The 18,690-nt window shown below is 38.8% G+C and overlaps 1 protein-coding gene across 1 annotated transcript in view; it reads left to right on the top strand.

Moving 5' to 3' along the window:
- The window catches only part of MYO10 (myosin X), a 202,110-nt gene that overhangs the window by 114,398 nt on the left and 69,022 nt on the right, over positions 1-18,690 (top strand). Inside the window, exons 6-18 of the mRNA XM_074329057.2 lie at positions 532-656; positions 1,299-1,404; positions 1,982-2,085; positions 8,465-8,594; positions 9,749-9,867; positions 10,804-10,950; positions 11,143-11,243; positions 11,360-11,426; positions 11,936-12,028; positions 12,467-12,535; positions 12,723-12,805; positions 14,937-15,045; positions 17,353-17,433. Of these exons, the coding sequence (XP_074185158.1) occupies positions 8,471-8,594; positions 9,749-9,867; positions 10,804-10,950; positions 11,143-11,243; positions 11,360-11,426; positions 11,936-12,028; positions 12,467-12,535; positions 12,723-12,805; positions 14,937-15,045; positions 17,353-17,433 (993 nt within the window). The 5' untranslated portion in view covers positions 532-656; positions 1,299-1,404; positions 1,982-2,085; positions 8,465-8,470. The remainder of the gene's footprint in view (positions 1-531; positions 657-1,298; positions 1,405-1,981; positions 2,086-8,464; positions 8,595-9,748; positions 9,868-10,803; positions 10,951-11,142; positions 11,244-11,359; positions 11,427-11,935; positions 12,029-12,466; positions 12,536-12,722; positions 12,806-14,936; positions 15,046-17,352; positions 17,434-18,690) is intronic.

The raw sequence follows: 18,690 nt of genomic DNA, 5'->3' as shown, positions 1-18,690 counted from the left end.
CCCCATTGCCCACAAAGCCAAAAATATTTAGTATTTGTTCCTTTACAGAAAAAGGTTGCTGACCTCTGATCTAGTCTGACAGCGTGGTAGAGTTGGAGAAGACCCAAAGAAGTTAAAAGAGCTGCTCCCAGGACGTACTACAAATGGGTGGCTTTTCCATGACTGGAACTTCTTCTGTTCCTAGAATTAAAATGGGGGCTTTTTCTGTGTGATCCTGGCTCATGTGCACAAACCCAAGCGAAGTTGCACAGGGACGATCCACCACCGTGGTCTCCTCAACTGTCACCTCCTGTGCCTGCACAACCAGCTGTGCGATGGATCTCTCCTTCAGAGTGGATGGCCGTGCGCGATAAACCCATTGCACAAGTGCTTTGGAGATCTGGCTCATCCTTATAGAAACATTATCACCCTAAGTCCTTTCGATTTCAGGTTGTTCTTGCAATCGTATGTTTTGACATTTGTGAGGAACATTCTTGCCGTTTTTAGATCTACCCTGATTCACACTCGCCACTGTCGTCCCTTCTTTCACAGCCCCATCATGGAAGCTTTTGGCAACGCGAAGACAGTGTACAACAGCAATTCCAGTCGCTTTGGGAAGTTTGTTCAGCTGAACATCTGTCGGAATGGGAATATTCAGGGCGGAAGAATTGTAGATTGTATCCTGTTTCGTTTAGTTTTTATCCGTTGTATTTGACTCAGTACGTAGACACTGTTCTCATCAGGACAGATGAAGAATACAAAACATTTCTGTCTGGTTCTACCTAGTTATTGTTCTCCTATTACTATGTTTGCAGTTCGTTATTCTATGAGACAAAGAACTGTTTTTCTTTTGGAAAGCGCTGCTAATTATTCTATGAGATTAAGAACCGTTTTTCTTTTGGAAAGCTCTGCTGCCATGCCCCTAATCTGAAAAACTGGATTTATCATCAAACATCAGGTGTTTGTTGTTTGAAATCAGCTCTGTCAACTAGTTTGGTACCTCCTAGGGCACCACTGTGTGTCATGTTTGAAATTGGATTTAAATGAAATAGTCCTTTTGGGCTTATCTTTTAGTACCAGAAGTCTCGATGTCAAAGGAACAGGGAATTATAATTATTTCGGTAACAAAGAATAGAAAATTAAAGACTAATTAAGCGGGTTATATCCTGGTTTTGTTCCTTGACTCACCATTGCTTTTCATGTGAAGATTTATTAGAAAAAGTAAGTAAACGTGATTTACTTCACATTTTCTTCCACAATAATAATTTTTGGAAATTATCGGTGTGTGTTAGTTAAGCAGGGGAAACACCTCTGATTAGAGATCTGATTTATGTCCACAGAACCGAGTAGTGAGGCAAAATCCGGGGGAAAGGAATTACCACATATTCTATGCACTACTGGCGGGGCGAGGTCATGAGCAGAGAGGTGAGTGAATGGTACCACAGCCCAGAAATGCGTGTTAGCAATCAACTCATTTTTCCTTTAAAAACCACTAGGATGTGAGAAGACATCTGCTTGGACTCTGTTGATTTTCCACCAATCAAAACAACATGTACAAGAGTACCAGAAAATGTTGAGTTCATTTTAGGGGCAAATAATGTAAAGGGAAAATCATCAATAGAGAAATCTTCAATTTTGGTTTGGTTGGAATCTTCGTACTTTCCTGATTTAAAGGATACTTATTAAAATACTTTCAATGTATTACTACTTTTGGTTTTACTTTTAAACCACAACCGAATAAAGCTAATTTCTGAACGTTTGATTTTTAAGAGAAAACAATCAAAACAAGACCCTCATTGATTATTTTTTTCAGTAACATTCTCTACCATCCTATTTTGTTTAATCAAATTCTGTTTTCCCTGAATTAATTGAGAACTCTATAGGGCACTATTAGCACAGAATTATTTATGTACTTTATTTTAACGTCACAAAGTGAAAACTCAGATTCGGTTTTATCCTGGCCCGTCAAGTATTGATGTTGTTTTTCTTTTCATTTTTGTAGAAGAATTTTATTTATCTGTGCCAGAAAACTACCACTACTTGAATCAGTCTGGATGTGTAGAAGACAAGACAATCAATGATCAGGAATCCTTTAGGGAAGTTATTGTAAGTTACTTTCTTATTTTTCCTTATCTTGAGTGCCCCCCCCCCAAAAAAAAAAAGTGACTGGTTTCATTTTTTGTTTCGAAATTTTATAAAAATAAAAACAAAAGTGGTTACATTTGCACCACTGTGTGAGAACAGCATTTTAAATGTTCTTTCCCAATTTTATTATGGCTTCTTAGACTTCTCTCACAACTCAGACTTTCTCCATTCACTATTTATTTATTACCCTCTTTGCTGAAAGATTGTGTGTGAGAATAAGGATGAAAACTCATTCTTCTTTTTGATGAGTTGTGGAAAAGAAGACTTGTCTCGGGATGGTGGTGTTTTTTTTTCCTACCTTGTTTTCTTTTTGCTTCTTTCTTGAAGCTGGAGCACACTGCTTTGTGACAGAAAGAAGGACGTTGTTCCTGGTGACAGACTCCTAATGATCTAAGTCGTGGTTTCACTGTGGTGAAACCCATTAGCGGGCTGGCCACTAGGGTGCAGTGGACATCAAGGCCTCCCTTTTCACCCTGGTGCTTGGAGAGGGTACCCTGGTGGCTTTCCTCTGCTTTCTTGCTGGGGCATCATTTTCTGATTCAGAATTGTTCTTGTTGTTAGCTACAAGTTAACTTTTGGAGCTCAGCCTAGTTTCAGTGATTCTAGGTTTTATTTTTAGATTGAAATGATAGGTTTGGCATTTGAAATTTGGTCTTATGATAAAAGGCTATATTGTCAGAAAGGAAGAAAAATTTATACATAACATTGACATAACCAATATAGACAAAGGACATATAAGTATCCTATTTATAGATCCTTAATATTTGCTTTGCAGTTACTTTTTAGTGTTCACCCATCAGAAATGTCAATGACAACTAAGCTGAAGTTTATTGTAATCAGGAACACATAATTTTTGTTGTTATTTAACCTTCTTCTGGAAGTTCTAAATAGTATAGTCAAAAAAGAAACAAAAATAAATGTGCAACTTGTCAGAAAGGAGGGAAAATACTGTTTTCTGTAAAAAATAATATCCTTTCCCCCTAAACCTACAAAATCATGATTGGGGAATGTCTTAAATAATTTTTTATATCCATAAAATAAGAACCATTTACAGCAAGCAAAATACATGCTCAATTGTATTTAATAATATGGAAAAACTTGCTTATTACCCAAGTAAGGAAGCAGAACAAGGCGTTGTAATCTTTTTATTTAAAAAATAAGGTGTGTGTGTGTGTGTGTGTGTGTGCACGTGTGCACGCGCACATATATATGTATGTGTGGCAGAAAAATATTGGAACAAAATATACCAAAAAATGTTACCTCATGAGGCAGAATTCTAGAATCTTATTCTTTATCATTCTCTCTGTTATATTTTTACAACAAATATGTCAACTTTGATGATTATCGTATGATTATATGCCTGTAGACGTAATTTCTATAATGTAGGCATTTAACCGTAAGTGCCATTGTCAATACCACCCAGCCCATCTTTCTGCCTTACGCAGGCAGCATTCTGTAACCAGGAGTGACACGGAAAGGGTTAAAAAGAAACACTAAACTCTTCTGACTGAAGTTGGTTTTATGTATGGAACATGTGTTTGAGCGCCTGTGGAGCCGGCAGGGAGCAAACCACATCGTTTCTGCCTTCTGCTGAAGTGACAAGGACTGACAGATTACGCTGTTGTTTTGTATGTAATGTGTCTCAATACATCCTTCCAACAGCAAATACAGTTTCAATTTGTATCTTCATACTTGAATTCCATGACGTTCCTTTTCCCAGAGGTCCGGGGATTGAAGGGAAAAGAGCAGCATTCTGTTGGGGCTAACGGACAGACGTTTGTTTGCAGAATGGGTCAAAATGTTAATGGAGAGAAATTATTTCTATGAACATGTATGAACATGTCACCTCTGGTGGTCATTTCTAGCGACTGAAAAAAAATCATTCTTCTTTTTGTCAATTTTAATGTCAGTATACTCTGGCAGTTGGACTTTTTAAGAATTTTGCTTATTTCATTGAAAATGTATGTGTTTTTTGAATCCATCATTGGCATCGACTGACATCAATAAAAATAAGTACCTGTGAGGTATCCTGAACAGGTTCCAGGGGACAGTGACAATATCCTAAATGTCATAGCCATTTTTTATGCAGCCTCCCAAGTTGCACTATTAATTCTGCAGTCAGAACGAAATACTATTCCAAGTCAATAGTAACAACTGAGTCATTCCATTGCCTGCATTGACCTACCAGGATGGTGGCTGATGAGTGTGTGTGTGAGGTGAGGTGAGTCTTGGAGCCACAATCTCATCGTTCTCTTACTCCGCAAATATTGAATGTTTACTGCATGCCTGGCTTTCCTCACCCTATCGGCCTTACTGGGCATACCCATGGGTTTTTAATGGTGTGAGCCCATGTATATGGATGCATAAATTCATTCTTCGTGAGTCAGATTTTATGAAGATTTCAAGGCCTGACTTTGCACCTCAGTTTTGCCAAGTTTGGAAACATCAGTCTCTTTCAGTGTTGGAAAACATGAGAGTATAAACAAAATTTGTTATAAAATAACATACTATGGCCTAATATAGCATATTTCATAATAAATTATCAGATTACTTCCTTAGAGTGTGCTATGCCCAAGTAGCCTCCCCTTCCAGCATTTCAGAAATGCCATTTCTTCAAGGTTGACCTGCAGTCCCTTTGCTTCCTTGAATGGCTCCTCCACCGCACTGCTGATATCTGAGGCCCTGAGCAGATGTCCCTTTTGGCAGTAAAACTACCCTAAATTCACCCCCTCATCTTTCTAGTGGGAGGAGCCTAGCTTCCTTTGCTCCTTGATGTTTGGGACTGTATCACATACTGAGGGTGCCAAAAAAATGTATGCACGTGACTTGTATTCATCTTTTGTTATTGGTATATGTTGAGTATTACAATTTTAATACAGTTTTTTCCTTTCTTAAAATGTATATGCAAAAAAAAATGTGTATACATTTTTTTGGCACCCTCTGTATTTGTTACCACCCCACATGCACTTTCACAAACACTTTTCATGTGTTTAATATGGACTTGATTGAAAATATTTGGTATAACTTTGTGCCGGTTTTATAACTAAATTGCCTTTGATTGCTTCTGAACTATATTGAGTATTTCCCATGTTTTGTTTTTTCAGTCTTGAGCCGTACTGTTGAGAAAAATAATTATAATTGTAATCAGCCTTACAGTGGCTACTTTTGCCAAAAAGGTGGAGATTGCTACTAAGAAAATCATAAATAGGACAGTAAGAGGTGATGGATGAATGGAGGGTCTGGCTAGCAGTCTTAGCACCCACACCCACACCTAATTGGTTGCAGCCATTAAATTACCCCATGGTATGATTAGTGAAATTACCACTATCACCACAGTCTTAACTAATTAATTCACTTGGGGTTAAACTTGAAAGTGAAGAAGTCACAAATTTACTAATGTAGTAAACACGTTTTATTTGTTTGCTTTCAGTCCATATATAATCTTTGTAGGTATTCTCGAAACTTAACCAAGAATTTTTTCATGGGGCATCTTTGGGTATTTTTCATTTGACTATAAACTTATTTTTTTTAAATCATTTATTTTAATGTTGTATAAAGTCCACGTTGATGACTTAAACAGTGAAGATTTTCATTTCTGTGTTCACTCTAAGATAAGTTTAGAAAATTTTTATAAATTAGTATTGAATATGTCGTATTATATGAGGAAAACTTGAATCATAAGAAGGGACGATATTAACTTTTGTATGGCGTAACGCATAGGTGCCTATAATTATTTTGCTGATGTCTGCTTTGCTCCTTACCACTGTTTTAAAAATCTTTAGCAATATAAATTATTCTGTAGTTCTTAGCCATATTTCTTTCCTCATAGAATAAGTAAATTTAAATAATTGTTTTTCCACAGGCCTTTTTCATTTATTGACACTTGACTAATAGTTCTTATTCTTTGCATCAGTTTCTGTTTGTACCCATGAAATGAGAGTCTTCTCACCCTGATGACATAATTCATGGTCTTTTTATTTTTTGTAGTCAACTTTGAGACATCATGTGCATAAAGTAAAATGCTCCCATTTAAAGTATATCATTTTGATGAATTTTGAATTTATGTGCCCATGCATCCACTACAATCAAAATAAAGGGCAGTTCTATACCTCAGAAGCTCTCTGCGCCCCTTCTCAGACAATCTCAGCCACCCCACCCCACCCCACGCCCTAGGAGACCACTGGTCTGCCTTCATTCACTATACGTAGTATATAGATTTGACTTTTTAGAGTTTCGTGTAAATGAAATTATACAGACCACATTCTCTTGTGTCGACCTCCTTGTCACCCATCCACATCACACACGACACAGTTCATTCCTTTTTTATGGTGTGTGGTATTCCATTGAATAGACAGCAGTCTGTGTAGCCATTCACCCATTAGTAGTCTGATTTGTTATTGGAAAAATACGTCAACATTAAAAGCCATGATAGAAGGTAATGAGCCTACTGACACTAACATTGCAACTATTTTCGATTTTGTAAATTTTCTTCCCGGCCTGATTTTCTAATAGTTACAAAAATAGAATTTTCAGTTTTTACGTAAAACATTCACAAATATCTGTTTCTGTATAATGTTTATAATTTCCTTTAAAAACTACACACTATTCTAACAACCTTATTTACTATATTTGACTTGTCTAATTGTAGGATAGTTAGAATGGTTTTTTTTCCTCTGAAAAAGATAACACTGTAGTGAATATTTCACAAAACTTTCTTTTCTGTTGAAATTTTCCTTGGAACAAACTTTCAGCATTAAAATGGGAGATTACACAGGAGATTCTTTTTCTTTTTTTAAAATATCCTTGGAAAGTAATAGAGTTGGATGAGTAATAAGTTCCTAGACTTTGGGCTCGTTGGGCCTGACTTTAAATCTTGGTTGTGCAACCCTGAGAAAGTTACTTAACCTCTCTGAACATTATAAGACTGTACATATGTGGCCCAGCACAGTGTTGCCACATAATGTTCTCTTCCAAAAAGATTGTAGTAATTTATAGTACCAATGACCAGTGCCTAAATATCCCCGTTTCACCAATTTTAAGTTTATCCTTCAGAAATTTTTTTGCTGATTTAATTAAAGCAATCTCAGATTTTCTTTAATGTGTGTATGTTTCATTTCTAGCAGGGAGAAGGTTTCTCTGTAGATTTACGCTTCCTCCTGTAAGAAAGGCCTGTTTTATTTTTGTGGCTCACGGATCTCCTAGTCGAGTTCTTGCTCTTTTCCTTACAATTATTTCTTTTAATTCTGTTTCCCTGCCTATTGTTTTTGCCCTTTGTTTCAACTTTGTTTTATTTCCTTGTAAAGAAATTACACGTTTCACGTTTTAAAATCTCCAGTTGTTTCCCTTTGCAATTTCTGTTGCTTCAGAGTGGTACGTGATTTCCTTCTTCCCAGTCTCCCATGGACTTTGTAGTGATTTGGGGTCCAGGTTCTCTTTGTGGGTCATTTTCAGCAGTACTGTCAACGATTCTGCCCTCAGTTGTGTGTTGGGGGAAGGGGTGGCTTTTTCCCTGACAAGAATATGGCTTCTAAATCACATTAGAAATTGAGTAAACCTTAGCTATGATTCTAAAGACACCTGACTACAGTTATTTGTATACATATTGTTGGGATCAGCTCCTGTAGGTGTCTGCTTATTTTTTCCCAAAACAGCGTTATGTTAACTTCCATTTACTATCCAGAGGCCAAGACCATAAAGATTCTTTGGAAAAATGAAAAGCGGACATGTGATGAATGTGTGGGGAAGACAGGTGTAGACGCATTCATATGTTCCATCAATATCTATTATAAAAGGAGCAAAATGCTCTCCTGTCTATAAAGTTCCCGACAGAGAATTTCATTCCACCTTTTGGATCCTGGCTGCCTTTCACCGTGAAAACAAAGCCCCAGAGTTTACCCTGCAGGATGTTCATGAAGTCTTACCCCACCCCCAAGTTTTCCCCCTCCCAGTTTTTTATGTGTAAGAAAATAATAAATGTTCCATTATGCTTTGGTATCTGTAGAAAAAAAGTATTTCTTTATCACCATCATTACTGTGAGTCTCTTAGGTAATTCTTTTGTGGTGTAACTAGGAGGCTTATACATTAGGCCGATATTTACTCGTGTTTTTATTTCCTCAATTGGGTTCTCTCTCAGCATTCTACTGTTCTTTCTTAGTATCACGCTCTTTTATGTGTACCTGTGTAAGGCCTTTATCATGTAAAAGTGAGTGGTCATGCGTCTATTTCTTGTTTCCTTGCCTTTTACAACAATATCTAATAATTTTACTGAGTGGTTTTGCATTTTCTTTAGTGTGAAGAAAAATGGCATAAAAAAACTTAAACGCGCGTGTTTTCTTCCAGACGGCAATGGAAGTCATGCAGTTTAGCAAGGAGGAAGTGCGGGAGGTTCTGAGGTTGCTCGCTGGTATATTGCATCTTGGGAACATAGAATTCATCACTGCTGGCGGGGCGCAGGTTTCCTTCAAAACGGGTAAGACGGCCCTTTCTTTCCTTGGCTTTTTCCTCATAGGAAATGTAGACCTAAAATATTTACTGTCTGACCTTTTACACAGAGGGGTTTCTGATCCCTGGAATAGAGAGCTACAGAACTTTGTATCTGATGTGAACTGTTAATAAAGGGTAAAATCGTTTAAGACGTTATTACAGAATGGGATGGGGGGCTGTGTTCTCGTTCTTGCTAAGAAAGCAGGAAAGTGGGCCAGATGAGAGAGACGAGGAACAAGGATGAAATGCAGGAAAAATATTCTGAGTCGGGGTATAGTGTCACCATAGCTTTTCATAGTTACTGAGTGGTGGCACAGTGTAATGGTTAAGACCGTTAGTTTTCAAGCCAGAATGCCTCATTTATAGCCCAGTTCTGCCATAAACTGCTTCCTTGGATTATTTACCACCTCAACTTGTGGTCTGTAAAGTAAGTACCTCAGCGATGTGGGTCATATGTGTTGATGTTTACCGCACTAGGAATTAAAACTGAGGCATTTAGAAAAATTCATTCCAAAATAACCATAATAAACCCATTGCATATTAAAATAAATATCATATTTTTATTTAAAAGACTGTTTTTTAAAAAAATCAGTGAGGAGTGACATTGTCTGACATTCTTACAAATTTCTTTGATAGCTAATGTAATGGAGGACAGCTAGATTCTCATATCTGCTTTTGCATTTGTTTTGTTGAGATACCTCATGTCACGTAGCCACTGGAAAATATCATCTGTATACAGATTGAGGGTATGACAGTAAAAAAGCAAATAACATCCTAGTATTATTATTATTAAAAATAGTTACGATCTCGCAAACTTCTGACAGGGTCTGAGGGACCCCCTTACCTTTGGGGTGTCTGGACTACACTTGGTCCAAACACAGGGTTCTCTGCAATTAACCTAGAACTCGATAAAAGAGGGACTAACTTACTAATGAAATGTGTGTTCCATAAATTCTGCCTGAAAGATTCAGGAAATGTTCTCTGCTGTAATGTGTCACTGTGTATGGTTAGCTTTCAGCCCGCTTGGGGTCCCATGGCCTGTCCCTTCTCGGGGTCCCATGGCCTGTCCCTTCTCGGGGTCCCATGGCCTGTACCTTCTCGGGGCTGTGCTCTCACTTGTGCCTCGCTCTTCATTTCCAGCCTTGGGCAGGTCTGCAGAGTTACTTGGGCTGGACCCAGCGCAGCTCACGGACGCTCTGACCCAGAGATCAATGTTCCTCAGGGGGGAGGAGATCCTCACGCCGCTCAACATCCAACAGGTACATGCATTTTGCCAGCGAAGCTTGTTTTCACATCCATGGCTTTGATTCAAGCAGGTAACCACAGCGAACCGTTTCAGTGAGTTTGGTGCGTGATCAAAATAAAGGTATCCACATTGAGAGGAGGAGATAAAGTTGTCGGATTATTTTCTAAGACACAGTGTAGCTGAGTCTTTAAGAAGATGGGGTCTGGTGCAGATGGCCTGGTTTTGAGGCCTGACTCCACTTATTACTGTCTGTTCCCGGGAAATTTCTTCCCTGTGCCTCAGTTTCCTCCTCTGTACAGCAAGGATAATTATCATACCTAATTGTACGATCTTGTAAGGATAAGAAAAAAAATTTATGCTAAGTGCTTAATGATTGGCACAGAATAAAAGCTAAGTAAACATTCACTATAATAATAATTATAATATTATACAGAAAATAGTGCAACAGTATGTTAGATTACTTACTTTTGCCTCTGCCACTGCCTTGAGCCAATTACATGCTCTACCCCATCTAATATGTTTCTTGATTGGGTAAGTAAAAAAATGCTAACCATGTACCATGAAGAAAACGTTTATGTGTACAAAGTAAAATATGAGAAGATAAAAATGAAAAGCCTCAGTCTTAATTACTGTTTAAACCTGATAAAATCTGTAGCTGTATCTGTTGGGTCAGGTTCTTTCCTATAACGCAACATGTGAGGTTGACTTCTGGGCCTGATATTTAAAGGCCTTCTTGGTAAATCTCACTGTAAAGTAAGTAAGTGAGCTCCAGTTGATCCTTTCTTTCAAGTCTGTGTTTTCCTAGATGGTACTGATTCATGTAACATTGGGTGCACAGCTGCTATGCCTGTTTAGCGTTTGTGTCTCCCGAGCAGGATAGGGATGGACTCACCTGTCTGGGCTGTTTGGGGTCAACTGGAAACAGTGAGCACGTGTCCTTTCCCCTCAGGCAGTAGACAGCAGAGACTCCCTGGCCATGGCACTTTATGCACGCTGCTTCGAGTGGGTCATCAAGAAGATCAACAGCAGAATCAAAGGCAAAGATGACTTTAAGTCGATTGGCATTCTTGACATCTTTGGATTTGAAAATTTCGAGGTATGACTTCTGACGAGTGGGACGCGTGAATTCTTTTCGGCCCCCTTCTTGGGTGGCCTTAAATCTCTTGTTCACAGACATTGATATTTTTCTCTGCAGATTTTGTTGTTGTTTTTCTTCATCTTTATATGTTAATAGTGAGAGCTTTATATATAATAGTAAAGATACTTGTTGAATGGTTTCTCCCCTTAGGTTAATCACTTCGAGCAGTTCAACATAAACTATGCAAATGAGAAACTTCAGGAATATTTCAACAAGCATATTTTTTCTTTAGAACAACTGGAATATAGCAGGTAAGCATTCATAGAATTCTATTTCAAAAAAAAAAATTTTTTTTAATCAGCCACTAAATTAGATAGTTTTACAACTGTGTGTTGCTATAACCCAGCCCTTTTTCATCTTTCTACAGAGAAGGATTAGTGTGGGAAGATATTGACTGGATAGACAACGGAGAATGCCTGGACTTGATCGAGAAGGTAATATGTGGTTGAAGGGCTGCTTCATGTTTATGGGAACAAAATCGCTTGTGCGAACATGCCCATCTAAGATGTGAATGTTTAGAACACAGTGGACCATTTAGAAACATAAATGTCGGTGTGCAAGGTTGAAGTCAAATACTTGGCTGCTTTAAGACTATTGTCTCACTGAACTCGGTAGTTTAGAATCAACATTGTACAAATCGGCTTCACCTGGATGTCAAGTCAGCCTCAAAAGCCTGGCCAGTACCAAGAGTAGATGGGCCAATTATAAAAGTTTTGTCCAAAAAATTGCAGTAGGTTCAATTTTTTAAAAAAATATTTATGTGGAATTTAAATTTACTGGATTCCCTCATAGTATTGCTCTAAATTATTTCAATCTAAGAAATTACTGTGCCTTGTCTTTTTTAACCACTTATTTGATAGAGAGGTGAGGGGAAAGGAGTTCTCAAATATGTTGAGGGACACATTCAGCTTTAAATTCATGCAACCTTTTTTCTCTCTTCTAGAAACTCGGTCTCCTAGCCCTTATCAATGAAGAAAGCCATTTTCCTCAAGCCACAGACAGCACCTTACTGGAGAAGTTACACAATCAACACGCTGTATGTCGAGACCTGCCAATTCTTAATTGTGTCTGAATAGCAAATCTGTGCATTGAGATTACACACGAGATAGTTCAGGGCTGCTGGCCCCACTATGACTCCCACGTTAAAATTTTGTTTTCTCAACCCAGTGGAGCTCTTCCCTGATTGCTAGAACTAAATTAAAATAAACCAAAGGGATAGATTTGGGTTCCTTGTCAGAATATACTCATGTTTAGTTTATGAGGATAGCACTTAACATTTTTAGCCTGTTGTAATGACACAGACAAGAGTTCCGTGGTTTGATGAAGTACATCACATGCTGTGTACTGTAAACCTCTGATACGTGGTGGGTTTCAAAATTGTTTTCACCATTGTAGTTAGTTTTCTCTGGAAATCGATGGAAATCCGTAAGTGAAACGAGGCGTTTGTATGTGTTTTTTTTTGTTTTTTAATTAGAATAACCACTTTTACGTGAAGCCCAGAGTTGCCGTCAACAATTTTGGAGTGAAACACTACGCTGGAGAGGTAAGTGCTTAATTAAGGTTCTTGTTGATCTTGGCCCATTTGGTATTTAGATAAATAGTCATTTCAGAAGGCAATCATAAAACTATTGACATGACATCCTGGGGCTAGCTTTTAAAGGAGATGCTGGTGACCTGAAATGATGCTTTCGATCAATTCTACCTTCTCTCATTTCTTTTTTTAAAACCAGGTGCAATATGATGTCCGAGGCATCTTGGAGAAGAACAGAGACACCTTCAGAGACGACCTTCTGAACTTGCTGAGAGAAAGCCGGTATGTCGCTCTCCTGCCCGAGGTATCTTCAGCAAGCCGAGTACTGTCTGCGCAGATGCTTTTAATTCACAAACATAGAAAACACTAATATGGAAACAACTTGATTTACTACCTTATTCCCTGGGCCACATGTCACCAATACGATGACCAAGAGTTATAAAATAATGCTAGTAGTGGTGACTTCCAGTTTGTAAGGTACCAGAAGAACAGCAAATCCATGCGTTAGAAACGATTCTTAATCCTGCTACGTGGATGAGGAAGCCGAGACTTGGAGCAGTTAAGTGACTTGCCCAAGATCCCACAACTGGTTTTGATCTGGTCTGCTTGGCCCAGGAACCTAAATCTTACCCACTGTGATGTATGTTCTTCACCACAAGCTTAGAACTATGTGTCAAATTGATTTCAGCCTTGGGTTTATAGAACCCCTGTGTCTCTCATTAGTGGGAAGGATGTCAAGAAAAATAAACAGGTATTAATTCAGCTAAAATTATAAATATTGCACATTCATTTGTCCATGAATTGTAAATTCCCACCATTAAATCAATAGTTGATTAGTTTCGCTATTTGTATATATTAAACCAAGAGGCTTTGTGACAGAGAAAAGGGGGGGAAAGAACCCTGTGTTAGAGCTTTCAATACCTGTGTGAGACCCAGAGTGAATCTATAACAGAAACAAATTTGTAATATCTAAGGAAGGAAAGTAGCACAATTATTAAAAAGCATAATACTTTTAGGAAAGTCAGTGCCAGGTGGCCACCCTGTCATTTAGATAGTTGTGAACTGCAGAGAAGGGAACCCATGTAAAGGGGCAGCTTAGAAGCTCAGAATTGGAAGTGGTAGATCTTTAAATGTGTTTTAACTCTCTTATCTGAAGATCCCCTATTTATAACATCGCCAGTTGTTTTTATGTTTAGATGAGTTTCCAGAACTGTAAAAGTGGCAGTGTTTTAAAAACACCATAGCATGTTATGTAGCAGAGCAGTTTCTTAGGTACTAGATACATTGAAATAAAAGCAATCTTGATGTTAAACAGAAGCATTTTGTTGTAGTGAAAAGATCACAGGCGCTTCTGTCATAATGTAAAGTGGTTTTGTGATTGCAGTAAAGAACTTTCTGTTTCAGCCCCAGGTTTCTCTCTGCAGGCTGAGGGGCTTGCGCTGTTTGCTCACTCTGCTCTTTCACCTCTGACATCTGTGACATTTTAATGGAACCAAAGCTTTTGTACAAAGTGCTCAAAGCACTGTTGGCAGACTTCAAAGAGTGAGCGTGAAATAGCACCCTAGAACAAAACTGCAAAAGGGCTGGGGCAAAGGGAGAAGTGACAGGGGAAGTACTGACCCTGCTGGGAGGTGTGGATGCCCAGAAGTTGTCCCCACCTTTCCTGGTCTCAATGAAACCTCCGACACCCCACCCCCACCCCCAACTTGACAGCACATAACCTCTTCCCTGCAAGGAAGACAAAGAGAAGTTATTGAGAAGCCTTTCGTTTTACTAGGAGTGGCAACGAATTCTATAGAACTTGTTAGGAATGGGAGCAGCCACCAACATCAGCCTCTCCGATGTACCAGGCACCATGCTCATCTTGTTGCCTACGTTTTCTCATTTCATCCTCACCCCAGGATTACGAGATAAAGTAAAAAACGGCCCCATTTTCCCGATGAAGACAAGCGTCCCGCCCGAATCATGCAGCCAGGAACTGGGGGAGGCAGGATTTGAACCCCAGTGCCTCTCACTCCAGAGTTAGCTCCTTTCCATCTGTTAACTGGTTGGATTTTGCAACACTGAGCTGTGCAAAGCAAATAGCTCCCTTCCACAGGCAGGGAGATCAGGGCCGCGGTAGCTTGGGTGGTGCTCGGGAAAGCATGGCACTCCTAAGCGGCTTGTCCCTGGGTCACTTTCATCCCTCGTCACTTCTGCAAGTCTCTAGTGCTTTGAAGGCAACCACATTTTTTTTTGTTTTCAATGCCTAAAGCTCTTTGGCAATGGTTGGCTTAAGATGTTTGGAAGCTGTCTTAGCTCTTCCAGGGCTCGGTGTGTTACTGTCAGTGGGAAAACGCATTATAATTACAGTAATCCAGCACCTAATAACTGGGTGTGTGCCCTCATCGCCCTCTGCTCTCTGCTCTCACAGATTCGACTTCATCTATGACCTCTTTGAACACGTTTCCAGCCGCAATAACCAGGATACCTTGAAATGTGGAAGCAAACATCGGCGGCCCACGGTCAGCTCCCAGTTCAAGGTTAGTCAGTCTGCGCTGCTGGCTTTGAGGGGTCGGTCGTCACCGTGACTTAAAACTTGAAAATAGGAATTAGGGACATGAGCTAGGTCTATGAGAGTGTTTTGTTTTTGTTTTCCATTTATATCGTCCTTTTAAAACAGACTGCATTAGATAAAATATACTTTTTTTCTGAGTCAGATGAAAACATGTAGGTCTTTTCTTGTTAATGATAAATCACTACTTAGGCTAAGCTTAGGAAGTAGCAGTTCTTCTTAAGAAGGACTGTTGGGCCATGTGGGATCACTCTGATTTATATTTAGATGATCACGTGACAATAGAGTATATTTCTTCCCATGTCTGGGTTTTTGTATTTTTCCTACGTATGTTTACAGTATCGCAACTAGCAATAATGACCAAATGCATATTTACATTAGGTCAATGTCAGTTGCCTTGTCCAAATGTTCAGAATTCAGAGAAAATCAGGAACATTGTCATTTTCATTTTAAAGGTGGAAGGATTTTATGTAGTTTCGAGGAGAACGTGATGCCCATTTCCCTAACTTAATCCTAATCTGAAGGGAAATGAGTCAACAGACACTCAGTAAATGTGCTCTCGATGTATCATTTACTCACAGGTGGATACATTGGGCGGGGGTCTGTGTGAGGTCTGTTGTGCTGTGTGGCTGGGTAAGGTGATTACATGAAGGGCAGGTTTGGCCCCGATGGGATGTGAGAATAATCGCTACCATTTGTTAGAAACTTACTATGTGCCCCTCATTGGACTAATGGCTTTATATACGGTATCTTATTGATTCCTCCCATAATCGTATAAGTACATGCTGTTGTCCCCATTTTATAGATGAGGTAACTGAGGTTTAGAAAACGGAAACCCATTGAGTCCCTCCGAAGACTGAAGCTAGGATTTGAATTAAACCTGGGTCTGTCTGGTTCTAAAACCTATGTATGCTCTTAATCTTCCAGTGCAGTTTTCTTTTTCTTAGGGCAGTACTGTCTGGGGTTGTCTCGGAAGGCTTTGTACGTACTTGGGAATTAAAGTGGACTAGGAACCAAGGAAATGGAAAAGAGTGGGTGGACCTTCCTGGTAGAGACGAGGGCAAGAGAAGGAAGTGAGACAGGAATCTGAGGCCTAGCCCTGGAAGGTGTGAGTAGATGGGGGCTCGCTGACCAGACGCCTGGTGTGAAGTCCACTTGGTACCAGGGCCATATGAAGCTGAAGGGCCAGGACATTTTGTCATCTGTGAAAAAAACCTAAGGCTTTCTAAGCAGAGAAGTAACTAGTCAATGTAGTGATGTAGACCACCCAGTTTCTTCAGCAAAATTATAAGAAGAAAAAAAGAGACAGATGGAGGAGGGGAAACCAATCGATTAAAAGAAACTTCAAAGATGTATCAACCAACTACAAAATGTGAACCTTATTTCCATTCTGATTTCAAAGAACAAAGCACTTAAAAATTAGGACATTTGTGACAGTTGCGTGTTTTAATATGCAACTTGAGACAGTTGCACTTTTTAATATTAACATGAAGGAATTGAGGTTAAATCTTTTCAGGGTGATGATACGGATATGGTCACCTATATATGTTTTAAAGTGATTATCCTTTAATAATACATATTGAAATATTGAGGGATGAAATAATATGATGTCTGGGATTTTTCTTTTCTACACGGGATGGGGAAAAGAAAAGTATGTACTGAGACAGGGATCAGATGAAATAAGATGAGCCATGAGCTGAAGCTGAGTAGTCATTACATGCTGGCTGCTTTGGTAAATGTTAAAAATTCTTCACAATAAAAAAAGAAAAAGCAGTATTACGGAAGATTGATCTGCCTGGTGATTTGAAGGTGAGAATGAGAGACTGTGGCTCAAAGACCTGTGAAGTATTGGTGTAGACTGTCATTTTGATGGAAATAATGAATTAGGAGGAAGAATGCCAATGGGAAAGTGCTTACTTCTCAGGTTTTCTATATGAAACATTGAAATATCCTAGGGTTGTTTTTTGCTGGTTAACAGAATGTTTTTGTCGTTATTGTTCTGTTGTTGTGTTTTTGTTTTTCTTAGCGGTGCTGTTTCAAGGCAATGACAGATGAGTTCTGTATACTGTATTGTGAAATAATTTCAGTGACAATGAATTGTAGTATCTTTGCTTTATTTTATATTAGAATGACATCATTAAAAATGAAAACTTATCATTGCTATGATTTATATTTTTTTTTATTATTATTTCTGATAAGTGCCTAGGGTGCTGAGAAATTTAAAGAATGACATACTAAGAGACTAAATCAACATATCCTTTTTTCTTTCTAATAGGACTCCCTGCATTCCTTAATGGCAACGCTAAGCTCCTCTAATCCTTTCTTTGTTCGCTGTGTCAAGCCAAACATGCAGAAGGTAAGATTGAGGACAGTTCTAGCTGAGACCACGTCTTTCAGGAGACCGCCTCCTGGGTGGTTACTCACAGATTTGGTTTCTCCAACGTCCTTTCATTTTAGATGGGTTGGCAGTGTATATGGCGTTATTATAACTTAACGTTACTAAATGGAAACATTCCCTTTGTCTCTTTGGGCCTGTTTGTTGGCTTTTGAATGATACCCTTACGCTTTAAAGAAATCCAGTTGAAAAGTTAACACTATGAAGCCTTCACTTTTTTTTTAAGCACTTGGTGTGAAATTCTTGGGCAAGCTTCCATTTTCAAAGAAATTGTTGGTGTATTTTTTGTGGTTGGTATTTTGTTTGTTTTCTTTTGCTTCTTTTGTTAAACGTGATGAGTCTGTGTTCTCGGTGGTAGTGCTGAATTTTATGAACTTGGATGTGGTGGTCATAACTAATTTGAAAACTCCTGGAAGCTGGTCATCATGAGCTTTCAAGTCTAGGCTCCAGGATGTTAGCTTTGTTAATACCACGTCCTGATCAGAAACAGTGTGAGTTTTAAAAGGAAAAGCTATCTAAACAAAGAAAACTTGATATTAGATATATAGTCAGCTGCTGAGTCCAAGACTAAAATGGGCAACTTGCCTTATAGTGTTGTTAGAAAAGTGGAAATTATCTTGATTGGCAAAGATCAGCTCTTAGTAACCCCCCCTGAAGAGAGGAAAGCACCCACAAGGCAGACATGTCAAGGGCCCCTCGTGTTGAAAAACTAGATGTCATCCTCACAAGGGCTAAAATAAGGAATATGACCTGAACTGTTTCCCGTGAGACTTGTGTTATATTCTGATATCTTGGCTGAGGCTAGGTCTTTTCATATTGATTGCTGATTGTCTTTGACGTAATATGGCAGTGATTCCTGATTTATAGTTTAAAGATGTTTATTTATGAGAACCACAATATTGAATTCTCGGTCTTCTAGGAAAGCACAGCTGAACATTCTCTTTAATGAAGAACAAGCTGTTCAGTTTGTTACCTTGCTGTGAGGCGTGATGGTGACAGTTTGGCGCTTGTACGGCACAAAGTGGCCGAGTCTGGTCTCGTATAGGAGGTCTGTGATGGCTTCATTTAATGTGCATCTGTTTTGGTAGTTAAAAAGTAACTCGTCTTTCCATTTTTGAAATTGATATTACAGTGTTTTAGGTTATCACAAAAATATGGCAACGTAAACAATGCATAGTTTTTTTTGACATAATGTGGGAAATTAATAGTTAAGACATA

Source organism: Rhinolophus sinicus, chromosome 3, assembly GCF_057876585.1.
Source record: "Rhinolophus sinicus isolate RSI-liver-muscle chromosome 3, RSI-T2T, whole genome shotgun sequence".
Lineage (NCBI taxonomy): Eukaryota > Metazoa > Chordata > Mammalia > Chiroptera > Rhinolophidae > Rhinolophus > Rhinolophus sinicus.
Note: the sequence above shows the minus strand (reverse complement) of the source record. Positions and strands in the feature narration are given on the sequence as shown.